Source organism: Mastigoproctus giganteus, chromosome 6 (assembly GCF_048544385.1).
Source record: "Mastigoproctus giganteus isolate SK-2022 chromosome 6, ASM4854438v1, whole genome shotgun sequence".
Classification (NCBI taxonomy): Eukaryota; Metazoa; Arthropoda; class Arachnida; order Uropygi; family Thelyphonidae; genus Mastigoproctus; species Mastigoproctus giganteus.
The window spans coordinates 149,016,739-149,044,475 of NC_143580.1; the positions used below are offsets into that span (position 1 = coordinate 149,016,739).

Here is a 27,737-nt window from a genome sequence, read left to right on the forward strand (position 1 = left end):
AGAGTACTGTACAAATTGGAGCAGTATGGTATTAAGGGTAAGTTGCTACAATTTTTTTTTTATGAAAACCGCAAACACGAGAGGTATTAGAACCTATAGTACTTAGTACCATGCTTGGGTTGAAGGTTGAGAATATGAAAGAAGATATTTGTTGACATTAGACTTGAACTTTTGTAGACTGTAATTTTCAGGAAATACGTATGAAGGAAGGTTGTTCCAGAAAACGGTAGTTGAATGAATAAATGAGCAAGATGAAAAGTTGGTTCTGTGAGTTTAAAGTTGGACGTTAAATGGATGTTGGCTGGTGGCAGCATGTGTACGAACTGTTCTGAAGGAATTATAGATGCCGGTTCAGAAGAACAGTGCCCATGGAAGTATCTGTAGAAAAGGCATGCAGCAGAAACAGTACATATATGAGACAGAGAGTGGAGAGACTCTGTTAGAGAGGAGTCATTAATTAACCTAACTGCCCTATTCTGAATGGAATCTAGCAGCCTGAGAGAGGTTTTGGGGGTACCGTCCCAGATGTGGGAACAATATTCCATGGTAGGGCGGATTTGCGATTTGTACAGAGTGAACAGCTGTTTGGAAGAAAAGTAACACTGAGAACGAAAGAGAAAACCAAGTTTATTAGATGCAGAGAAAGCAATATTTGTAATGTGCTTGTGCCAAGAGAGATTAGAAGTCAGCGTAATCCCCAAAAGAGATATATCATTTTGCCTAGAAATCGGAGTGTCACCAAAGTTAAGCATAGGAGCAGAAGAATCCTTTTTGCGAGATATGAGACAAGACTGAGTTTTAGAAGGATTGAAATTAACTAAGTTGTCTTTGCCCACTGGAGAATTACTTGGAGATCGGCATTTAAGGAATTGGTAGTGGATATTCGAGAAGTTGAAGCTGATTGAGCAGGGCAAGGTTTCTCAAAATTGAAAGTGAATGCAATGTACTATCATCGGCAAAACTATGGATAGGATTTCCAGTAAATGAAAGAAGGTCATTAATATACAAGAGGAAAAGAGTTGGGGAAAGAAATGAACCTTTGGAGGATACCAATATTAGTGGAGAAGTTAGAAGACAGAGAGCCATCTACCATCACAATCAGTGAGCGATCAGAGAGAAAACTGGATAACCAATTACAAAAACAGTTGGCAAACCATAAGATGGAAGCTTGTTTAGAAGACCTTTATGCCAAACATGATCTAAAGCCTTTGAGATGTCAAGAGCAATTGCTTGTGTTTCACCAAGCTTTTCCATTGAATTTGTCCATAAATGGGTAACATAAGCAAGAATATCACCGGTGGATAAATACTGACGGAATCCATACTGGCAATCGTTAATCAGACGGAAGGTTTCTAGGTAGTTTAAGAGTTGGCTGTTAATTGATTTTTCCATTACTTTAGAAAGAGTAGAAGTAATTGCAATGGGTCGATAATAGGATGGGAGGGAATTGTCACCCTTTTTAGGAACTGGCTGGATATGAGCAAATTTCCAAGCAGAAGGAAAAACACCTTTGGAATAAGAAAGTGAAAAAATGCAGCAAAGAACAGGAGAAAGTTCAGGAGCACAGGTTTTGAGAACAAGTAGAGAAATACTATCAGGACTTGGAGCTTTCTTAGCATCAAGATTTGTCAAAATCCTTCTGACATTCTTTTGACAGAAGACCACATTAGGCATTGAATGGAGCGTGTTGGGAATGGTGGGAGGTGTTTTACCAAGATCATTAATACAGGAGTTGGAAGAAAAATGGGATGCTAGCAGGTCAGCTTTATCTTTGGCTGAAGTGACAACAGAACCATTTGGTTTTGACAGAGGAGGAAGCAGATATGGGCAAAAGTTGTAGCCAATAGCTTTGGCAAGAGACCAGAATGCTCGGCTACCATTAGGGCAAGAAGCAAGTTTTCTACTCTTAGCCTGTTCAAAATCTATTTTGGAGTGATTAATGACTGATTTACAATTGTTGCAAGCTTTTGGAGTAGGCAGAAAATGAAACCAAAGAATTGGAAACAAGCCAATTACAATATGCAACATTCTTCTCTTGAACAGCCTTAGCACATTTATTAGAAAACCAAGGTTTAGATAAAGGACGAGATTTTAAAGTGGAGTGTGGGATAAGGAATTTCATTCCTACAAGAATAATTTCATTGACACAATCAGAGCAAACAGTGACATCAGAAGTTTTGAAACAGTAGTCTGACCAAGGAAAAAAAGAAAAGAAATCTCGTAGGTCATCCCATTTTGCATTCTTGTAATGCCAAACGATACGAGGTTGGGAATAGCCATGAGATAAAGACTCCATTGGAGAAGAAACAATCACCATGTTGTGATCTGAGGTACCTAAAGGACCATTCACTTCAACCGTGTACTTAGAAGGGTTGTTTGTGAGAAAAAGATCAAGCGTGTTGGCTATATGGTTAGGACCGTCCGGTATTGTTGTAGGTAAATGAACAATCTGTGCAAGGTCATTAGAAATTGCAAAAGCGTCAGTATTTCGACCTGCTGGGTCGCTGTGACTAGAAAACAGAAGCCAGCTGGAGTTCTGAACATTAAAATCACCAAGGAAAATTACCTCACTGTTAGGAAAATTGGACTGGAAAAGTCGAGTTGCAAAGAGAGAGGTCGAAGAGCTCCAAGTGATTAGTGGAGTTGGGAGAACGGTAGAGACAACAGATGAATTTAATCCAGTGAGGTAGAGAGATTTTAAGCCAGAGAAGATCGAAGAGAGGAGATTCCAAATTACCAATCTCTGACAGGGAATATCAGAACTGACATATGCACAAGGTACTACCTTTGAGGCGAAAGAAATCATACAGTGAATAATTTCTGCAACTGAGATGAGCAGTAATTGAATCAACCGATAACTGAGATTCTTTCAGAAAAAGTACATGAGGTTTGGCAGACTGCAAGTGGAAATGGTCATTATTGAGATTAGAAATTGAGACCACATATATTTGTGAAATGAACTAGGAAGTGATTGGGAGGTTTAGATCTTTTCCCAGATTAGCTTACTCTTATTTTGACAATTCATGGTGTATTCAATAGTAAGAAAAATTGGGGACATGCTGTATGAAGTAAGGAAATTTTAGATATGGCATACACATGGTAAGAATATATCTAGATCCTTGACATAACATGGCTTCCACAGTGCCCCTCGCATATACACTACTCTACTCGGACTCCCTTCAGTCACTATCTGGCAGAATAGAGATAGCAAGATTATACACTAGCTGATCTGGAAGCCTCCTAAAGGATTACCAATAGGTTTGGTCCGGTGTATTAACTAGTGGCCGGCCTGCCAACATCATTTTAGAGCTGTACCCTCAAAATGTAAGGAAGATTGGATCTCACCATGATGTTCATCATAACCTCAAAAGTCATCAGTGATACTGCATGATGGAAGAGATGGGGGAAGGATTGACTGGAACTTAACTCTGGAGATTAAACATAGGTTCCACCACTTCAAGCCTCCAATAAGCAAAGTGGTGGTGTTGCACCAGTTGATAAGAGTCATCTACCACCTAGTATTGCCTGGTAATACATAGGTGTGGCATTCCTCTATGTGGTGTGGGCAGCACACTTCGACCCCTGCTCACTTTGGTTCATACCTGGATGGTTACCCACAGTGTGCTTGTGCATGGAGGTTATACCGAGGATTACTAACAGTCCCACAATTGTGAAGGTAGCAATCAGAGGCTTTGGCTGTCACAGACCGTCCGGACTTCAAAATTGGGTCTAATTGATTTGAATGTCTGTGACATCCTCAAGGACCAAAATGGAAAAAAAATGGACCAAAATGCTACAATGGATAAAAGGGTGGTTGAGTGGGATAAGACAGACAGTGGTAATCATTGGACGCTGCTCTTCATGGACTAATGTTATTAGTGGAGTCCCACAGGGTTCAGTGTTGGGCCCACTGTTGTTTTGTATATTTATCAATGATTGATGAAAATATATCAGGCTTAATGTTGAAGTTTTCAGATGATACAAAAGTTGGCAGGGTTGTTGATGACAGTGCGCTACTGCAACAGGATCTAGAAATTTGGGTAGATGCACTGAGAAGTGGCAACTAAAATTTGACATAGACAAATGCAGAGTACTGCATTTGGGTAGAAGTAACCCCAGAGGAACATACCAATTGTGTGGTACTACACTTAGGGTGGTAGAAAATGAAAAAGACCTGGGAGTGATTGTGCAGTCAGATATGAAGTTTTCTGAGCAGTGCAGACAGGCTTCCAGAGCAGGTTATGGGGTATTGTCAATGCTATACAGGAATTTTGCTAGCAGGGAAAGGAGGTGATTATCCCTTTGTATAAGGCAGTGGCCACGCCTTGCGTACCGTCTACAAGTCTGGAGGTATCATATTTGGAAGGATGTAGAGTTGCTAGAACGAGTACAGAGAAGGGCAACTATTTCGTGAGAGGAATAATGGGGTGCACTTCCCCCCCCCCCCCCCCCCCTTGGAGTTATGCAAATTGCAGAGGGGCTTAAGTTATGCAAATTGCAGCGCCTGGAGATTAGGCACCTGCGAGGTGATCTGACTAGGCACCTGCGAGGTGTATAAGGCCTTGAATGGGTTGTTCACACTGAATTCTGATGTGATTCTTCTGCTTGCTCAGATTATGAATGCGAGGGGGCATAAATTCAAATTGAGGAAAGACAGTTATAGAATAGAGATGTGGAAATTTGCCTTTAGCCAGTGGGTGGTTAATTCCTGGAAGAAACTTCCATCTCTCACTGTTTAAGTTGATAGCTTAAATAAATTCAAGGAAGAACTGGAAAAAACCTTTATAGGGAATGGTTGTATGAAATAGTTTTTTCTTTTTTTGGCTGATGCTATATAAGCTCATTCTTGCTTTCTTGTATCATATGCCTCTGTTACTATTACTATTAAGTGCCACCAGGATTCTTTTTTCTTTTGTCTAATGGGGGAAATATATTGGGTCCTGATAGTTCTATAAAAATCTCTCAGTGTAACCTCATTTTGTGGCCAAGATGTTCTGGCTCTTTAAAAATGTCTTCTCACCTGGTGCACCCTTCTCCTGTATATAGTGAGTTCAGGGCACCACCAGGGAACTACCTGCTTACTTGGGTTTTTCTTTTGGATAGACAGGTTTCATGTCTTTATTAAAACATTTGTCATAATCAGTTCGTGGTCATCTGGGCTATAATTGTTGTTTGATCTAGACTACTCATTTTCCTGCTTTTGCAGCTTAGCTGTTGTAAGTTCTGTGAAGTTATTCCAATTTGCTTTCTTTATGTTATATCTTTTGATATCCAACAGGGATTGTTGGGCTGTTTGTGACTGTTTATTTAGTTTGAAAGTAATTGCCCTATCATCTGTTGTGGTCCAGTCTGGCTGGACACACCAGTCTGTAATTTTATAAGATATTGAATTTGTAGCAAGTGGGACATCAATATCACTCTCTCACATGGTGCTACTAAAAGTTTGCAAGTTATTTGGCTGGTTTAATACTTGAAATATGGAACTAACTATGTATTCAGTAAGTCTCTGGCCATTGTGTGTGTGCCTGCTCTGTCTTCTGCACAGCTATACTATAAGTTTGACCGGCAGTTGACATCAACACACACAATAATGTTAGCATTAGGTAGCAAATCTGTAACTACTGTAGACATTTGGTAGTGTGATTTATATCTTCACCTTGTCTGGAATTCATTGAAATAATATAAAACTGTCCCACAGCACTGGTGATATATGTGCACCTGCCACTGGGGAGCAGAAGTGACCCACCTTTGTGACAATAAGGTCAGTATTTTTTACAACTATTGCAGTAGAAGGTACACCTGTGGTACATTCTATGATCTTATAACCTTTTGAGTATCCTTTAACTCTGCCCATTTGTGTGTGGGGTTCTTGGAGTACCAAGATATCTATTTCATTTTCCTCTGACTTGAGTTTGATCTGATCAACAAGTGTATGTGCTCTCTGAGCATTCATTTGGAAGAAGTTTAGGGCCCTAGTCATATTCATGTTCTCATTCTGATCCATTATTAGTTCTAGATTGGATTAATTTGATCATTTTCTAGTAACAAGGGCATTTTACATCCCTGTAAGACATACTGTTTCTGCTGCAAAGTGTGCTACTTGTAAGTCAGACAGCCAAGCTGACTTACAAGTAGCACACTTTGGCTGCTGATTTCAGTTTTTACAGTTTTTAAAGTCATGGCCAGTGACTGCACAGTGGCCACAGACAGGAATTTTCTGGCATTTCATGGCAGTATGTCCATATTTGTGACAGTTATAACATTTTTTAACAGGGAAGTGTTCTCTGAATCTATGGCTGGTCCAGCCAGCATAGGTTCTCTGTTGTCCTTTTAATTGTTGCCATAGTTTAGGCAAAATCTCTGCTATTACATTGAGCTACCCATTTTTTCAGCTCTTTGTGCCTCTCTTTAACTGAAATTGCTCTGAAAAATTCATCAATGGTCATTGTGTTTCAAATTCTTGTAGTATATGTCCGTCATTAATTCATTTTCATGGGTCGACTCTACTACATCAAGAATAAGTATATTGAGATTTCTCTCTTTAGGTTTTCAGGTTGCAGGCCTAGTTTCTGGACCTCAGGGTTAATCTCTATTCTGTGAATTGACCTCTTTGTTTGCAACTTCAATCAATATCCCATTATTCCTTCTCTTCCTCATTGTGTTCACTTTCACTTCTTTCAGGTGGAGCTTGAGCTTAGTGATGACTGTATCTTTTACAGCCTCACTGCCATGAGTCCTGGCAGAATATTTTTCAAGGTGGTGCATGTGGGAATAAATTGTTTGGTCACCAAATTTTGGAATACGGGCAATATTTTAATTAAGTCAAGTTTGTCTGATTTACCTGTATTCAACATTTCGTGATCGTTGGGAGAAAGTACTTGTATTTTAAAAGAAAGGATTTGTATTGTTTTAATGTTTCAGTAAATTAATGAAATTTTAAAAATTGTGCCTTACTTCGAAATCCAAAGGTAGTACACTTGCACCATGCTGCTGGCGCCCATGTTCTTTAATGTACATTCTGTATTTGCTCTTAATATTATTATTATGTTGCTTTCTTTGATGGTATTTCCCTGATTTTATTTAGTAGTCACTTTTTAGCTTGAGTAGTTTCACTTTTGCCACTGGCCTTTGCTGCTTGAGCATAAGTCAGTGTGTTCATGGTCTTGTAATTATTTTTCTTTTCCGTAATTACTTCACATTTTGATTTGATTACTTGATTCTCAATATTTCCTTCAATCAGCCTTGGTTCAAGTATAAACCAAAAGTTAACTATTATTATTATTAGCCATATGGTGCAAGGAAGAAGCCTGAGCTTTTGCTGCACCAGCCAAAAAAAAAATTTGTGAATTACCCTGTGAGGGAAGAGAGAGAGAGAGACAACAAAAGCCAGAAGTAGAAAGGAATCACCAAGAAAGAGAAGAATGATATCATCAAGCTCAGAAACTGGGTGTGCCATACTCACATCTGGTAGTATTATTGCAGAAGTTATTCTGTTGGTCTGCTTGTGCATGAATTCTAAGTAAAGTTTGACTTCTTTTGCCTGTTTTAGAGGGTCAGTAATGGTGGTCAATTTGTCAAGTTTCTGAGGATCACCTCCTAAAATTTCTTTGTTCTCTCCTTGATTCCTCCCTTCTTTATACTGAGGGGCCTTAAGGACAATTGTCTAGGTCTTCATTTTTGTCTTGATTGGGGGTTCTCTCCCTGAGTATTCTGGCTTCAAGCTCAGGGAGTTCTTCCATGTCTTCGTTTTTAGACATTTTTTCAGTCATTATATTTGGTGATATCGTGGTTATAGATAATCTAGTGATATGTTTTTTGTTAGTTTAGACCCATTAAAATCTGAGTTTGTAACGATTTCCATTTTGGAAGGAAAAGCGATAATGAACTCCTGAGTGGTTTCAAAAACATGATTTTCTTACAATCACTACTGCTGTAATGAAATAACGACTGTTAATAAAATAACAACTGTTAAACAAGCTGTTAATAAAATAACAACTGTTAAACAAGCTGTTAATAAAATAACAACTGTTAAACAAGCTGTTAATAAAATAACAACTGTTAAACAAACTGTTAATAAGTTTACTTGAATAAAAGTACTTTTCTTCATACTTCATGATCCAGAAATCCATATTAAAAAATGCTAAAATATCCAAAACTGCAATGAATGCAATCCAGTGGTCCCTGCCATAACCAATCAAGTGGACCTACATTCGTTCACATCTGCTCGCTGTTGCTTGCACTGGCGAACTCCAGATTCTTTTGAACAGTGAAAATTCCACCTTCATTCATTTTACTAATCCCTCACAGAGCCTTATAAAATTCAATCAGATCACCTCTGAGGTGCATGGTTACCAAGGTCAGTAGCCCACATAATCGGAATCTTTCCTCATATGGTCATCCTTCTGCCGACCTCACCATTTGTGCTGCCCATCTTTGGACCCTTTCAGGAAGCTTGAAAGGGTCCAAACCTTTACACTTAGGGAACACAACCTACAAATCAATTATACGCTTGTTGGGGTTGAATTATAAACAGTGGAGGAGGAAAGGGATATGAGAGTTACAATACAGTCAGTTATGAAGTTTTCTGTACAGTATAAACAGGCAGCCAGGAAAGTTCATGGTGTCCTAACAATGATTTATCGAATGCTATCCCGTACAGATAGGGAGGTCATAATCCCACTGTATAAGGCAATTATAAGACCACATTTGGAATACTGTGTTCAAGTATGGAGCATTTAGCAGCATTAAAACATAGCTGCTGCTTCTCTGACCCATCTTTGAAGTCTGATCAAGTCATCCTGAAGGAGCACTGCTCTGCACTGATCATTAATGACTCTGCCAATCTATGTCACCTGAAAATTTTGACATCACACCTTTTATCCTATTGTTGATATCATTTATGAAAAAGAAACACACAGCCCTCTGCCCTGCAACTACCCAGCAATCCATCTTAGAATCTTACCAATAATCCCAACCTGTTCAAGCTTATACAGCAACCTCTCATGTGGGACTGAGTCAACTGCTTTGCTAAAATCCAAATAAACTATGTCGAAATTATTCCCTAAATCCAGCTCATGAGAAACTGTGTAAAAATAGCCTACTAAGTTAATTAAGTATGATTTACCCTTAATAAAGCCATGCTTTTTGTCCTTCAGAATGCCATATCTATCTAAATGTCTGTGGATTCCTAATTGCTGCCTCTAAGGTTTTTCCTACCGCTGAAGTCACCCATCCATTAGTTACCAACTTCACCTTTAGAACTGCTTTTATGTATTGGCTATACATTGGCAATTCTCCACTCCAAAGGAATCTCCCCTGAGTCCAAAGATGCCCTGATAATTAATAAAATATCAATGGTTCAATACACTCCTTCACATTCTCCCTCAAAACTACCAGGCATATGCCATCAACTGGAGCCCTGCTTTTATGCTCAAACGTTTTTCTAATAAACAACCATCTGTAATTATGACTAATTTCATATGGCTTAGACTCACTCGCATGACCTCTTCTCAGCATAAAGGGTCTTTCTTCAGTAAAAACAGATGCAAAGTACCTGTTCAATTCATCCACGTCAGCTGGGTTATCTAAGACTTTGCCACACCCAGTGCACAAGATTCCAATCTGATTCAATTTTTTCTTCCTTGTATTTACATACATGAAAAATTCCTTGTCCCCTTTCTCATATGCAGCCTTGGCCTCCTTGACTCCCTGAAATCAACAACTGGTACTTTTCTACCAGTTGTTGATTTCAGTACTTTTCATTGCTCTGTAACTGTCCCATGCTATCTTTTTCTGCTCTGTTTGACCAGCCATCTCCATAGACATCCATCTCAGCATCTTTCTCCTGTAATATTTTCTTAAAGGTATATGTGTTCATATCTTCTGTGATTTTTGCTATAAACGTAATCCATAATTCAAATGTATGTGCCATTCATCTGTAATCCATCCAGTTCACAGCATCATATAGCACCTTAAACTGTCAAAGTCCTTCTCTTCTGAAGTTAAAATTCATTCTTTAGCATTAGCATTAGTAGAGGCATATGATGCAAGAAAGCAAGCTTAAATCAGCCAAAAAAAACCCCTCCCATTTCATCCCCCCATTTGTTCCAAATGCCTATCCAGCTCAGCCTTAAATTTATTTAGGCTATTAGCTTTCACATCAAAAGATGGAAGCCTGTTCCACTAATCAACTACTCGCTGGCTAAAGGCAAATTTCCGCACATCTATTCTACACCTATCTTTCCTCAATTTGAAACTGTGCCCCCCTCAGGTTCTTAGTCTGAGCAAGACGAAGAATCCAATCAGTATTCAGTTTGTTCAACCCATTCAAGGCCTTAGCATTAGCATTAGTAGAGGCATATGATGCAAGAAAGCAAGCTTATTCAGCATCAGCCAAAAAAAAAAAAAAAAAAAACAACCACTACTCCCATTTCACCCCTCCGTTCGTTCGAAATACCTGTCCAGCTGAGCCTTAATTTTGTTTAGGCTATCAACTTCAACAACAAGCGATGGGAGTCTATTCCACAAACCAACTGCCCGCTGGCTAAAGGCAAATTTCCGCACATCTATCCGACATCCGTCCTTCCTCAATTTGAATTTATGCCCTCTCAGGTGATTATTCTGAGCAAGAGGAAGAATCCCATCGGCATTGAGCATACTCAAGCCATACAAAGCCTTATACACCTCTATCGGATCACCTCGCCGATGCCTAGTCTCCAGGCTCTGTAATTTGCAAAACTTAAGCCTTTCTTCGTAAGAGCAACCCTTTGTTCCATTCACTAATCTTGTTGCCCTTCTCTGTACTCGTTCCAGCAGCTCTACATCCTTCTTGAAATGAGGCCTCCAGACCTGTATACAGTACTCAAGGTGTGGCCTGACCAATGCCTTATACAAGGGAATAATCACATCCCTGTCCCTGCTAGAAAAATTCCTGTATATCATTGACAAGACACCATGAGCTACTCTTGCAGCTCGTCTGCACTGCTCAGAGAACTTCATATCTGCCTGCACAATTACCCCCAGGTCCTTTTCATTCTCTACCACTGTCAGCATAGTACCACAGAGTTGATACGTTGCTCTGGGGTTACTGTTTCCCATATGTAGTACTTTACATTTGTCAATGTTAAACTTCATTTGCCACCTCTCAGCCCATCTGCTCAACCTTTCCAGATCCTGTTGTTGCCTTATACACCTCAATCAGATCACCTCGCAGGTGCCTGCTCTCCAGGTTCTGCAATTTGCAGAACTTAAGCCTTTCTTGGTAAGAGCAGCACTTGCCGTAGCCTATTGGTCAAGCGCGCGGGTGCCTAAGTACATGTGCCTTGAGTGACCGGGGTTCAAGCCTGTGACTACTGAATATGGTGCTGTTTCTTGTATTAAATCTATCATGCAAACTCCTCTGACCATTTGTTCTTCCCGGAGTATAAACAGAAAATTTATTTATTTATTACTCATTCTAGCAACTCTACGTTCTTCCTAAAATGAGGCCTCCAGACCTGTACACAGTACTCTAGGTTTGGCCTGACCATTGCCTTGTATAACGGGATTATCACCTCCATGTCCCTGCTAGCAAGATTCCTATATATCATTGACAAGACTCCAAGACCTGCCCTGGCAGCCCGTCTGCACTGCTCAGAGAACTTCATATTTTCCTGCACAATTACCCCCAGGTCTTTTTCACTTTCCGCTTCCCTGAGTGTAATACCACCCATTCGGTACATTTCTCTTAGATTATTTTTACCCATATGCAGTACTTTGCATTTGTCAATGTTAAACTCCAGTTGGCACTTCTCAGCCCATTTTCCCAACTTATCTAGATCCAGTTGGAGTAGCATACTGTCATTACTTTTGTTAACAATCCTGCCAACCTTTGTATCATCTGCAAACTTAGACATTAAACCTGATATACTTTCATCAGTATCATTGATAAATATGCAAAACAACAATGGGCCCAACACTGAACCCTGGGGAACTCCACTAATAACATTTGTCCACGAAAAGCAGTGTCCATTCATTACCACTCTCTGTTGTCTCCCACTCAACCATCCTTTTATCCATTGTAGCAGCCCTTGATGCCATAGCTTACCCTTTACCTTTAACTATTGCAACATATTTCTTCATCTTCCAGCTGATGATTGCATGATCACTTTCTTACAATGGTTTCTGGCACCTCCATAGCCAAGTAGGCAGGAGCAGCAGTGCGTAAACAAGAAGCAAGGAGCTTTTTGATTAGACCAGGGTTCAGGCCCGTGCCCAACAAATACAGAGGATGTGGAAAGGTCAGGGAAGGGCCACTCCCCGGAGCAATATGGCCTTAGTTGCTAATGCTCCTAAAAACCAAATAACAAACAAACAAACAATGGTTCCTATACTTTAAGCCCTGTGATGTCATCTGAATCTTTAATAATGATGAGGTTAAGGATATTCCCGTCCCTAGTAATTTCTCTAACATGTTGGTACAAATAATAATTATCTAGTTTATTTAAAAATTCTGTTCCCTGTTTATTTAAAAATGCTGAATAAGTGCGAGGTAAGTTTCTCTCCCACTTATTCTAATCAATCTGGGGCAGATTAAGTCACCCATAATAAGACATTCATGCTTGCTTGCCCATTCCGTCTTCATGTAAAATCTCTCATCATATTCTTTACAATCTTCTGATCTGTAGATTACTCCCATTCTCCTTGTTCCTTTGCTTCTGGCTAACTCACACCACACAGATTCTATGCTGGCAAACAGAACTTTAGACTCAGAAAGATCTCTTTTCATGCTCAAGCTACTTTTGGTAAGAAGCATGACCCCCTCCACCCCTTCTGTATTTCCTAAATACCTTATACATGCCGGAGTGGAACTTGTCATTACCAATTTCCGGGTAGCCCCACATTTCTGTTAGACCTATTATATCAGGATTAGTTGTCCTAACCAGGAGACTCCTGACATTACTGTAGACACAGTTGAGACTAAGAAATCTTCTATAGTTTACTACCCTGACACACCCTATGAAGTTATTTAGGCTTGTATTCCTAGCTATATCTTCCCTCTCATTTGAAACATTGCTACCCTCAGAACATCCTATCAACATCTGCCGTAGTGGCAACAAACAAGATTTGTGAAGTACAAGCATTACTTTGACCCATATCATCAGATAAATGTGGATCTAAATTAACCTTCTCCCTCCTAACTAGGGGCGGCGCCTCCGTAGCCAGGTGGGCAGGAGCAGCAGTGCGTAGCACACGCTTCTTGATTAGACCGGGGTTCGAGCCCGTGCCCACCAAATATGGATGATGCGGAAAGGTCAGGGAATGACCACTGCATATTCCCGGAGCAATATGGCCTTAGTTGCTAATGCTCCTAAAAAACCAAATAACAACAAGAACAACCTAACTAGGGGGAGAAGCGTAATTTTTCACTTTCACCAATTGGTTGCCCTTTGTGGTTCCAGTTATGGCAGATCTACATCCCTCCTAAAGTGAAGCCTTTAAGTTCAGACCTGTATAGAGTTCTCAAGATGCAGTGTAACCATGGCCTTATACAAAGGGATAATCAGCTCCTTATTGTTGCTAGCCAAGTTTCTGCAACTCATTGACAAAACACCATGAGCTGTCCTGGCAGCATGTTTGCACTGCTCAGAGAATTTCATGTACGAGTGGTTTCCGAAAAGTAAGGTAACACATTTTTTCTCTCAATGATGTTTAATAATATGAAGTTGAAATTACACACCAAGAAATAAGTGAACATGCACTATTTCTCCACACAGTCTCCAGTTTTATTGATACACTTGTCCCAACGATGGATCAGTTTATCAATACCAGTACTGAAGAAGTCTGTGCCTACACACAGCAACCGACTTTGCACTGTCTGATGAACTTCCTCATTCATGGTGAAATGCTTTCCTGAAAGGTGTTTTTTCAGAGGGCCGAACAAATGGAAGTCTGAAGGCGATAAGTCTGGGCTGTAGGGGGAATGTGACAGAGTTTCCCAATGATTATGGCGCAACCACTCACAAGTGGTGGAGTTGTGTTGCCATGCAACAAAATCATGGCACTAGTCAGGAGTCCTGGTTGTTTGCGTTGAATGTTGGCTTTCAGTTTTTCCAATGGTGCACAGTAAAGCTGTGCATTGATTGTTCCTCCCTTCGGAAAGAAATCCAACAACAGTTCTGGGATCACCAAGGTGATCCCAGAACACTGTCGCCATGACTTTTCAGACATTGGGAACAGTTTTTAATTTTTTGCACACAGGAGATTGTGGATGTTTCCAGGTCATGGAGTCTTGTTTGCTCTCCGGAGTAAAGTGATGAACCCACATTTCGTCTGCTGTGACTATGCGAGTGAGAAAATCCTCTCCTTCGTCACTATATTGCAACAGGTTCTCCAGATACATCCCAATGCGTTTTGCTTTGTCCTCCTCTAACAATTGTCGGGGCACCCAGTGGCAGCACACCTTTCAAAAGCCAAGGACATCATGAATAATTTCATGAACAGTCAACTTACTCACAGTCACTATTTGTGCAATTTCATGCAGTTTCATTCACCTGTTTTCAAGAACAATGTCCTTAATGTGCAGAATGTTGTCTTCTGTCTTGCTTGACGAAGGCCCACCCACCCGATGTCGATCTTCAATGTCAACATGGCCCGCTTTAAATTCATTGCATCAAAAACACACCTGCTTCTTTGTCATCACCTTTTTGCCATACACAGCAACCAGTTCACGGTGAATGTCACTTGGTGAAGACCCTTTTGCTTGCAAAAAAGCAAATAACTTCATGAACACCTGTTTTGGACCACACTCACACAGTAGCCACTATTTTGAAACTGGAATCTGTTAGGCGACAGTACCGCAACACTGCACTGGTGGTCTTTTTGAACATTATTAGTGGGTCTATCTGTCCACCGCATTTCATCTCATTCCCTTTCACCATTATTAAGAAAAAAATGTGTTACCTTACTTTTTGGAAACCCCTCTTATGCCTGCACAATTACAACCAGGTCTTTTTCTATCTTTGCTGTGCTAAGTGTAGTACCACACAGTTGATAACTTACTCTCACGTTACTACTACCCATATATAGTACATTGCATTTGTCAATGTTTAACTTCAGCTGCCATTTCTCAGCCCATCAACCCAATTTTCCTAGATCTTGTTGCCTAGCTCACCCTGATGGCTGTCATTAACCACCATGCCAACCTTTGTATCATCTGCAAACTTCAATATTAAGCCATATCATTGTCATTTCATTTCGTCAATGTCATTGATAAATACTGAAAACAACAATGGACCCAGCACTGAATCCTGGAGAACTCCACTAATAACATTAATCCACAAAAAGAAATACCGATTGATAATCACTCTTTTTCTTCTTCCATTTAACCATCCCTTTATCTGTAACAGTAACTTGTCCTTAATTCCACATTGCACTGTTTGTACAGCAGTCTTTTATGTGCAACAGTATCAAAAGCCTTCCTGAAATCCAAGTATATATTGCCAAATTTAATTTTTGCATCTAGTTCTTTGCATCATAGTAACCTATCAGATTGGTTAGACAAGACTGTGCCTTCCTTTGACAAATGCTTTGCCAGATTGCAGTATAATTACATGTCTGTCGAAGCGGTCATGCATGACTTCTTTAACCAGTGATTCCATTATTTTCCATGGAAAAGCCATTAAGGTAACATGTCTGTAATTACTTATGTCATCTTTTGATCACCATTTATGAATTGGGGATATAATCACCCTTCTTCAGTTCATAGGGATCCCCCCCCCCCCCCAAATCAAAGAATGCTCATAATGGCTAAGTGTTTGCTCACCTCCTTTGCTGCTTCCCTTAATATAATTGGACAGATTCCAACTATATCAGGTGCCTTTTTTTATCTAAATCTTCAACAATTTCTTCTCCACTTCCCTTTCAGTTATCACAAAATCATTTACTTCCTCACTAAGAGTTTAATCTACTTCTGGAATCCCTTCCCTAAAGAATTCTTCATGTATTCTTCAGATGCAAAATGCCTATTCAATTTGTCTGCAACCTGAGCAGAATCATCAAAAGTTAACTCATACACATGTGGCCCAGTGTGATTCAACCCCATCCTTCTATTGTTAATATAAGCATAGATGGCTTTGCTGTTCTTCTTTGCATTCTTTGCCAGAGACTTCTCATAAACTGTCTTAGCTTGCCTAACCTCCTTTTTGATTGATTGATTGCATACTAGCTTATATCTACCATGGACTACCATGCACTTTTATGTTTTTTTTATCTTTTATATTTTTTTCTACCATTAGCGAAAATAAAAAAAAAAAAAGTTCACATTTCATGCATCTATTTTCTTCAAAAGTTTGTTCAGCCCTTTCTTGAATTTGTTTATAATATTAGCTTCCACAACGACTGTTGAAAGTTTGTTCCAACAATCAACTACCTGATGGCTAAAGGCAAATTTCCGTACATCTATTTTGCAACTGTCTTTCCTCAGTTTGAATTTATGGCTCCTCAGTTACATAATCTGAGCAAGAGGAAGAATCCCATCAGCATTGAACTTGCTCAAGCCATTCAAGGTTTTATATACACCTCAATCAGATCACTTCGGATGTGCTTAGTCTCGAAATGCTCCAATTTGCAGAACTTAAACCTTTCTTGGTAAGAGCAACCCTTTGTTCCCCTAACCAATATCATTGTATTTGTATGTACTCGGTCCAGGAGTTTTGCATCCTTCCTAAAATGAGGCCTCCAGACCTGTATGCAGTACCCAAGGTGCGGCCTGACCATTGCCTTATAAAATGGAATAATCACCTCCTCATCCCTACTAGCCAAATTCCTGTATATCATTGACAAGACTCCATGAGCTGCTCTGGCAGGTTGTCTGCACTGCTCAGAAAACTTCATGTCTGACTGCACAATTATCCCCAGGTGTTTTTCGTTTGCCACTACCCTGAGTGTTGTATCACAGATTTAGAATGTCACTCTGGGATTACTGCTACCCATATGCAGTAATTTGCATTTGTAAATGTTAAACTTCAGTTGCCAACTCTTAGCTGATCTGCCCAACTTTTCTAGATCCTGTTGCAGTGGGATACTGTCATTAACAACCCTGCCAATATTCATTTCATATCATATGCAAACTTGGATATTAAAATGTTCTTGTTTATACTCCAGTACGAATAATTTATAATAAATCATCAATACAAACGTTAATCGTATCTTGGGGGTGGTTGTGCAGGCAGATATGAAGTTCTCTGAGCAGTGCAGACGGGCTGCAAGAGTAGCTCATGGAGTATTGTCAATGATATACAGGAATTTTTCCAGCAGGGATAAGGAGGTGATTATTCCATTGTACAAGGCAATGGTCAGGCCACACCTAGAGTACTGTATACAGGTCTGGAGGCCTCATTTCAAGAAGGATGTAGAGCTGCTGGAACGAGTACAGAGAAGGGCAACAAGATTAGTGAATGGAACAAAGGGGTGCTCTTACGAAGAAAGGCTTAAGTTTTGCAAATTACAGTGTCTGGAGACTAGGCACCAGCGAGGTGATCTGATAGAGGTGTATAAAGCCTTGAATGGTTTAAGCATGCTCAATGCTGATGGGATTCTTCCTCTAGCTCAGAAAAATCACCTGAGAGGGCATAAATTCAAATTGAGGAAAGACAGATGTAGGATAGACGTGCGGAAATTTGCCTTTAGCCAGCGGGTGGTTGGTTGGTGGAACAGACTTCCATCCCTTGTGGTGGAGGTTGATAGCCTAAATAAGTTTAAGGCTCAGCTGGACAGGTATTTTGAACGAACAGAGGGGTGAAGTGGAAGTGGGTTTTTTTTTTTTTTTTTTTTTTTTGGCTGATGCTGCATAAGCTTGCTTTCTTGCATCAAATGCCTCTACTAATGCTAATGCTAAAAATGCTAATGAACCCTGGTCCACTCGAAGAGCGTGCACTACTGCACTCGCACTCCTGACCACTCTGCTATGTCAGACTGATATACCTTCATCTATATAATAGATAAATATAGAAAACAACAATTGGCCCAACAGCAAACTCTGGGGAACTCCACTAATAACATTAGTCCCTGAAGAGCAATTTCCTTTGATTACCGCTCTCTGTCTTCTCCCACACAACCATTCCTTTATTCATATCAGAAACTGGCCCTTAATGCTATACTGCTCCAATTTTTGCAGTATTCTTCCATGAGCAACAGTATCAAAAGCTTTCCTGGAAGCCAAGCATATGATATCAAAATTATTTTTTGCATCAATTTGCTTTCTGACCTCATCATAGTTTCCAATCAAATTGGTTAGACAAGACTTCCTCTTAACAAATTCATGATGTGTCTAAACTATAACTGCAGTCTTATCAAAATGAACCTGCAATGCTTCTTTAATTAGTGACTTCATTATTCTTCTTGGAACTGAATTTAAAGTAATAGGTCTGTAATTACTTGTGTTACCCTTTGAATCCTCTTTGTGAATTGGGGATATATTTGTACATCTCCAGTCTGTGGGGACCTGCCCTGAGTTAAAGTTAGCTCTCATAATTATGGCTAAGGGTTTGTTTACTTCCTTTGCTGCCTTGTTTAATATAACTGGATAGATCCCCCCCCCCGGTGGATGCGACCTATGTTTAACTTTAACTTCTTATGTTTAACTTGAACAATTTCTCCTCCACTTTGCTCTCATTTATTACAAAATCATTTAGCTCCCTGTTAGATTTTGATTAATCTTCTGGCCTCCACTTCTCTACAGAATTCCTCATGTGTGATTATTTTAGTATTCTTATTAACTAAGAGCATAATAGTAATAGTAATAGAGGCATGTGATGCAAGAAAGCAAGTGTATGAACTCATTTAGTTGTCAACCAAAAAAAAAAAAAATTCTAAACTTTTGTCGAGTTCCTCCTTGAATTTATTTAAGCTATCAACTTCCACAACCACAGATGGAAGTTTGTTCCAGCAATTAACCACTGGCTAAAGGCAAATTTCCACACCTCTATTCTACAACTGTCTTTCTGAAATTTGAATTTATGCCCCCTCTGGTTTGTAATCTGAGCAAGCAGAAGAATCCCATCAGAATTCAGTGTGCCTCAACCCACTCAAGGCCTTATACACCTCAATCAGATCACCTTGCAGGTGCCTAGTCTCCAGCTGCTGCAATTTCTAGAACTTAAGCCTTTCTTTGTAAGATGACCTCTTTGTTTTTCCTCATCAATCTTGTTGCCCTTCTCTGTACATGCTCCAGCAAATCTACATCCTTCCTAAAATGAGGCCTCCAGACCTGTATGCAGTACTCAAGGTGTGGTCTGACCATTGTCTTTTACAAAGGGATAATCACCTCCTTTTCCCTACTAGCAAATTTTCTGTATATCATTGACAATACCCCATGACCTGCTCTGGCAGCCTGTCTGCATAACCCGTCCACCTCTCTTGTCCTGGCTGTCCTTTCTGTATGCAATGTACTCCTCATAGTCAAATTCAGCATCACTTATGTCTGAGTGACACAATGTCTCCACTATGTCTACAATGTCTGCATCAAACAACTAAATTAGTACTTCAAATTCATCAAATTTATTTACTATGCATTAGTGTACATGCAAGTATACAAGCATGTATCCTTATTCTTAGTTACTGTAGCACAGCCCGCATGTTCATTTGTTCCATGATGACCCACAGCAGCGCCAGAAATCCCAGACACCTTGCTTTCTAGGGTGTTATATGTACCAATAGTAGGAATGCAAGAATCACTTTCACCTCTGCCTGCAGCTCTAGTTAAATTATTATTCTGTTTATTCACCCCAGGTTAGCATTTTTTTGATCCACCTATCACTGCCTCCATAGCATCAGCAAATATTTCTGCATCCCTTCTATTCAAGTGTATCCCATCCCCTGTAAAACCAGGCTCTCCTGTTAACAAGCACATACTACGCTGAGAAAAATTCTACCCATGAGCCAAGCACATTCTCTGCAGGGCTGAATTGATTTACAAAGTTCTCACCCCTGGAAGGGATGGAATAGTGACAGAATATATAAAACTGCTGGGTGAAAATGGCATTGAGGCTTTGACATGTCTGCTCAACAAAGTTTATGACTCAGGGAAGATTCCTCAGGATTGGTTGAAGTCAACTTTCATACCATTACCAAAAAAGCCAAATGCAAAAAAATTGTGCAGAATATCAAATGATCAGCCTCATTAATCATACATTAAAGATATTCTTAAGAATAATTTATCTTTGTATCCAGGGTAAATGTGGAAAAGGAAACAGGGAAGACTCAGTTTGGATTTAGGAAGGGTGTAGGTACCAGAGAAGCTATGTTCAATCTTTTGGTATTAATAAAAAGGTGTCTGGAAATGCAACAAGATGTCCATTCTTGTTTCATAGAGTATGAAAAAGCATTTGACCAAGTTCAACCTAGAAAAAAATTGTTTGCTATCCTACACCAGATAAACCTAGATAGCAAAGACTTCTGAATAATTGAGACTCTGTACTATAATCAGAGTACTATGGTGAGAGTGAAAGATGAGCTTACAGAAGAAATTAAGATAAAGAGAGGTGTTTGACATGGGTGCATTCTATTTCCATTACTGTTCAATCTATATTCTGATAAAATTATGAAGGAGGCATTGGAAGATAGAGCAGAAGGAACTGTTTTAAATGGAATAGTCATGAATAATATTTGCAATGCCAATGATACAGTTATCATTGCAAGAAGTGATCCTGATCTTCAAACACTTGTGGAAATAGTTAATGCAGAAAGTAATAAGATGGGTCTTCGGATAAATCCCAGTAAGACTAAATGGATGGTTGTTGGCTCCAAGAATTATACAAATCTCACAGTTATGGTTAATGGAAGACTGATTGAAAAAGTTAACAGTTATGTCTATTTAGGAAGAGAAATTAATGAGAAAGGGGATGATTCAAACTGAAATTAAAAGAAGAGTTGAGATAGCAAGATCGGCCTTTTGCAAAATGAAAGGTGTTTTATGTAATATGCAATTGGATCTAAATCTTTGACTATGAGTAATGAAGTGCTTGGTCCACACTACTCTATGGCTGTGAGACTTGGACATTAAAGAAAGCAACAATTAAGAAATTGGAGGCATTCAAGATGTATATGTATAGAAGAATATTGCGTATTCCATGGACAACTAAAGTTACAAATGTAGAAGTGTTGAGATCAGTCAGCAGAGAAAGGAAATTGCTGTCTCTAATCAAGAAACAAAAAACTTTTTTTGGTCACATTATGAGACATCAAGAAGAATATGCAATGCCACAAATCATCCTGACTGGAAGAATTAATGGTAAGAGGAAGCAAGGAAGAAGAAGAAGAATATACAATGGCTGGATAATTTGAAGGAATGGACAGGCAAAACCGTGGAACAATTATTTCATGGTGTTTACAACCGATGTTGATCACCAACCCCGGATGGGATGGCAGCCTATGATGATGATAATGCTATACCATAGCGATTGCAGTATTAAATTAGTTATATCCTTGCTAAAAGTAAAAATTCCTTAGCTACACACAAAAATGATATATGCTCAACAAGTGATTAGAACTTTCGAGCTACTTATTTAGCACAATTAAAACCCTAGTATTTCTCTGCACTACTTGTTATGTGCTACAATATTAATGCCAAAACACTGATACAAAAGCAATATGTATAGTAAATAGTAACTTACAAAATCACTCTCTTTATCAGTGTATTCTGATCCTTGGGGTCTTTTGTACAAAATCAGCCAAGATAAGGTTCTAATTACAAGCTAATTACATATAGTAATTAGGAGTAAAAGTTATCTCTATGTATCAATCTGTTGAGAGAAATATTTAAAGGGTGTTTTCAGGGTTCTTTCTGAGTCCTTTTATTTGGAACATTGTCCTTAACAGCTGATTGTCTTTAATTTTGAAGATAACACATCATTGCATATGTGTTACAGTCTTCATTTTTGGAAGGTTACATTCTGATTTGGAACAACATACATGCCTTGCTGTAATTTTCCAGTTGTATCAACCTGGCCTGTCTAATACAGATCACATTGTGAATGTGGTAGTGTAGAGACTTGCTCATTCATTATCTATCAGTGCCTTTATTTACAGGATTTGGATTTTTGTTAGCAACTTTTACAGGTTTTACTCATGCAGAGGGAATCATATTGTTTCTGATTTCAGAAATTTTCTATTCTTCAGATTTTTCTGTTCACCAACCTCCTACTATTTAAATATGCATATTTTAAATGTGGATATTATAAAATTTAGATAAATCCAAATAGATATTCTGAAAGAATATTTTAAAATTATTGTTATTGGCCTGTTCCTTGGACATTAAAGTGAGTAAATGTGTAAAATTGACTTCTGTTCCATGGAAAATAATGGAGTCATTGGCTAAAGAAGAAGAAGTATATAATCATTTCAACAGGAATTCAGTTATACAGTAGTCACAGCATATGGATTTGTTGGGGGAGATCTTTTATATCCAATCTGATTAGTTACTATGTACAGTAACAGAGGAACTAGCTGCAAATGATAATTTTAACATCATATATTTAGATTTCAGTAAAGCTTTTGACACTGTTCCACATGAAAAACATCTGTAAAAATTGGAGCAATGTATCATAAGGAACAAGTTACTGCAGTGTGGATAAATGAATGATTGAATACCAACTGAAGACAAAGGTGATTATTAATGGGCACTGCTCTCCTTGAATTAATGTTACTAGTGGTGTCCATCAAGGTTCAGTTTTGGGTTCCTTACTGTTTTCACTAATCATTGATGATATTGATGAAAGCATATCAAGCATAATGTCGAAGTTTGAAGATGATGCAAAGGATGGCAATGTGGTTAATGGTAGGAATCAAGGCATACTACTGCAATGAGAGCTTGAAATATTAGGCACATGGGGCTGAGAAATGGCAATGAATTGAGGTTTAATATTGTTAAAAGCAGCAGTGTACTGCATATGGATAGGTAATACCAGGATACAATACCAATTGGGTGATACCATTCTCAAGTTGGAGAAAAATGAAAATACCTAGGTGATAATTGTGAAGTTTGGTATGAAGTTCTTGGAGCAGTGCAGACATTCTGCTATAACAGCTCAAATGGGGTTTGGTTAATGATATAATGATATTCTGTAATCTTGCCATCAGGGAGATGGAAATGATTTTCTTATTGTATGAAGCAATGGTTAGGTACATCTTGAGTAATGTAGAGGCTCAGAAGCCTTATTGTAGGATAGATGTGTATCTGTTAGAATGGATGCAGAGAGGTAAGAGAAGAAGAATAGTAACAAGATTTGTCAGGGACACAAGAGTACTCTTCTCAAGAAAGACTTCAGTTCTATAAATTTTATGCTTGAAAACTACACGCCTGCAAAGAGACCTGCTTGTTTTTAAGGCTTTAAATAGACTGAGTAAACTAAGTGCTGAAGATACCTTTATTCTTTCTCAGACAACACCCATAAGGAGATATAAACTTAAATTGAAAATGGATAGTCTCGGGACAGAAGTGTGAAAATTTTCTTTTTAGAATAATTAATTGTTGGTATAAACTTCAAATTAGTGTTGTGGAAGTGGGTAGTTTGAATAAGTTTAAAAAGGATTAGATAATTTCTGAAGTGAATATACAGAAGAAGTGAGTATTTTTTTATTGTTTGGCTGATGCTTTGTTAGCTTGTCATAGTGTCTCAACTTTCAAACAAGTGATATCACTGAAGGGGTTAATTTTTCATTTGTTTAAAAGTAATGTAGTACTAAAGTAACTTGTGAAAACAAGAGGTTTGTTCTGTTTTGGGTGTAAGATCATTGCATTTACTAGGGCAGCTTAAATTCTGCTGCTGAAATTCTCAGTGGAATACAAGGAAGGCCTTGTATTCCACTGTACTTGTACTTTTCACAATTTTGAAGGGACAAAATAGCATTAGTCTGTTTTGATATTAGAGTTATTTGTTTAATAGATTTAAAATAAGTTTATTGTATATTTTTTGTTTTAGGTGAATGTGAACAGCCAGTAGTAAGCGGCCCTTGTAAGGGTTCTTTTCCACGTTGGCACTATGATAAATATAGTGGCCACTGCAAACAGTTCATATACAGCGGATGCAAAGGAAATAATAATAACTTTGAAACAGAAAAAGAATGCATTCAACGTTGTGCAGCGTTAAGTGAGAGAGGTTTGTTTTTTTGTTTTTTTTTTAATAATTTTTTTATTGTATATATAGGGTGTTTCAAAAATGATGGTCAATAATTTAAAGGTGAAAAGTACAAACTAAAATAAGCAAAAAAGTCCCAGTGAACATTGGGCCACAAATGAACCATTTTCAAGATAATGCACATTTTTGTTAAGATCTGCCACCAACTATGGGAGCATTAGTTTAGCAAAAAGCTGTGAATCCTTTGCTAAGGGTGGTTTTATTAAACATAAGATAATACATTTTTAATTTTTGGTTTCAACACCACAAGATTTTACAAAAGGTGTTCAAAATGCTGCCCTTGCATCCATACACAGCTTTGTAGTCTTCTCTGCATTGAATGGCAAATCATATCAGGCATTCCTGGGTCGTTTCTGATTTGCTGAAAGGCTCCTTCAACCCGACACTGAAATTCCTCAACTGTGTTAATGTCAGAAATGTACACCAAGCTTTTTGCATGACCCCAGGTACAAAAATCCATAGGATTTAAGTCTGGTGATCTGGGAGGCAAGACCCACTGCTACCTATCCACCATTGACCATACCTTCTAGTTAATACCGAGTTACAATTCAAGCAAAAATGTGCACCATCATGCATAAACCACATGTTCTGGCATTGCTGAAGGGGAACATTATCATCATCAAGGAAGCCTCGAAAATATTTTGCAGGAACTGGAGGTACAGCTCTCCTGTTAGCCTGTTTGGCAAAAAGTTTGGTCCGATTAGACGGTCTCCTAGTAGTCCTGCCCAGACATTCAAAGAGAAACATTGCTGGTGTCATGACTTGTGAATTGCATTAGGATTTTCATCAGACTAAATATGACAGTTACAAAAATTAAAAATACCATCACGAGTAAACCCAGCTTCGTCAGTGAACAAAATGGTGTTTAAAAATTGGGATTCAGGACACAGTTGTTACATCCACTGGCAGAAGTTCACCCTGGGAGGGTAGTCTGTATTGCTGAGACCTTGTAAGGGTACAGTAATTGGTGATGTAAAATTCACCACACACTGCTATGACTCAGGACATGCTCTTGCAGAGCAACCCTCCTTGTTAAAATTCCTGAATTTTGTTCTATTCTTTCTAACACCCTTTCCTCAACATCAGGTGTTATGCTTCTTGGCCTAGTGAGTCTCTCAATCTGCCTTGGGTTATCGATAGGGGAGAGGAATATATGTTTGTTGACTGTCTGAGTGGGCCATTGTGATGTGGGGAGAGCCCTGAATTGATTGACCGTCTTCTCCATATTCCTTTTAATCAACTGAGAGTGTCAGTTGTTGTTTTGCAGTAGAACTGTGATGTGTAAAAGTTCTTGGTCTTGGTAATTGAGGGCTGCAGATTTTTGTTTTTCAAGGTCCATAAAATGATGTCCATCATAATGTCTCCTTTTAGAGAAATGGGATAGTTGGAGAAGAAATTAAGGACCATCCCTCTGTGAGTGGATTTGCAATATATGGTGGTGGATAGGGCATTTTCTGGTCTTCCTGGAAAGTACATCCAGGAAGGTATAGATTCACCTTCCTCCAATTTCAGAAAAAAGGCTTCATTGGATTCTTGTAAGTTGACACAGGAATGAAAAACTATCCAAATTTTGATGAAAATATCATCGATATACCAAAACCCGAGCTTAGGCATGTTTCTCTGAAGATATTGCAGCAGATTCAAAATCTTCCATAAAAATCTCTGCTAGCAGAGAATGTTCACATTCTAAGGTGCATCTTTTAGAGGAAAACCTCAAATTTCTCTCTAATCCCTTTAACATAGATAGAAATGAGAATGCTGTCCCCTTCACCATTATACACATTCAACCTCATATTCTTTATTCTGTCTATTCCTTTCCCTCCTCTCTTTTCCCCACCAGATACTCTGATGCTCACCTCTTCTCTCCACTTCTCTCTCCCCACCCCCAATATTCCTGTTCTAGCAGCAGCAGTAGGAATCTCCTGGAGTTCACAAGTCTGCAAGAATAGTGAAAAGCAAAGGCTCTGCATGCTGAAAAACCTCCCCCAATATCCTGACAGTTCATCCCTAAACTAATAGCTACCATGTGATCTTAAGTTACGGGCAACTTTCCTCTGCCTCTGTTTGGCCAATGACCTTTGACTTGCAGAATTCCTTTATCCTCTCTTCATATCAGTGTAGTTCCATAGGTCTGGGAATGTAAAAGCAGTAGAACCTCAGAAATCTGGCATTAAAAATTCTGGTATGTTTTGAAAATTTTTTGAGGGTAGTCCACACAAAGATAGAGGGAAAATAGGCTAGGTGGACTTTAAAAAAATAAAAAAAGCACCAAATGTGCCAGATGTATGCATTATGTTCCATTAATAATTTCCAAACAGCAATGAATTTGTAATGTATAAAGTCATTCATTTTTTAGACAATCAGTACTAGTTCACAGTGCATACTCAATAGTACAATAGTATATACAGTAAGCACCGGTTATAGTGATCATGTAGTAGTAGTACTAGTGGCATGTGATGCAAGAAAGCAAATGTATGAGCTTATGCAGCATCAGCCAAAAAAAAAAAAAAAAAAATCACACCATTCCCTCCAAATGCCTGTCCAGTTCCTCCTTAAATTTATTCAACCTATCAACTTCCACAACGACAGATGGAAGTTTGTTCCAGCAATTAACCACCCACTGGCTAAAGGCAAATTTCCGCACATCTATTCTACATCTGTCCTTTCTTAATTTGAATTTATGCCCCCTTAGGTTCGTAATCTGAACAAGTGGAAGGATCCCATCAGAATTCAGCATGCTGAACCCATTCAAGACCTTATACACCTCAATCAGATCACCGCGCAGGTGCCTAGTCTCCAGCCACTGCAATTTGCAGAACTTAAGCCTCTCTTGATAAGAGGATCCCTTCATTCCCCTCACCAATCTTGTTGCCCTTCTCTGTTCACGCTCAAGTAAATCTACATCCTTCCTAAAATGAGGCCTCCAGACCTGTACGCAGTACTCAAGGCGTAGCCTGACCATTGCCTTATACAGAGGGATAATCACCTCCTTTTCCCTGCTAGCAAAATTCCTATATATCATTGACAAAACCCCATGACCTGCCCTGGCAGTCTGTCTGCATTGCTCAGAAAACTTCATATCTGCCTGCACAGTTACACCCAGGTCTTTTTCATTTTCTTACCACATTAAGTGTAGTACCACACAGTTGGTACGTTTCTCTTGGGTTACTTCTACCCATATGCAGTACTTTGCATTTGTCAAGGTTGAACTTCAGTTGCCACTTCTTAGCCCATCTGCCCAAATTATCTAGATCCTGTTGCAGTAGCACACTGCTATTACTGTCATTAACAACCCTGCCAACCTTTGTATCATCTGCATACTTCGACATTAAGCCTGATATACCTTCATCAATATCATTGATAAATATACAAAACAACAGTGGACCCAACACTGAACCCTGTGGGACTCCACTAATAACATTAGTCCAAGAAGAGCAGCACCCATTGATTACCACCCTCTGTCTTCTCGCACTTAACCATCCTTTTATCCATTGTAGCAACTTACCCTTAATACCATTCTGCTCCAATTTGTACAATAGTCTTCCATGCGCAACAGTGTCAAAA

General features: G+C 39.0%; 1 protein-coding gene across 1 annotated transcript in view; it reads left to right on the forward strand.

Moving 5' to 3' along the window:
• The window catches only part of LOC150084650 (papilin-like), a 967,274-nt gene that overhangs the window by 595,852 nt on the left and 343,685 nt on the right, over positions 1–27,737 (forward strand). The window contains exon 23 of the mRNA XM_090376529.1: positions 23,958–24,134. Coding sequence (XP_090232655.1) covers positions 23,958–24,134 — 177 coding nt within the window. The remainder of the gene's footprint in view (positions 1–23,957; positions 24,135–27,737) is intronic.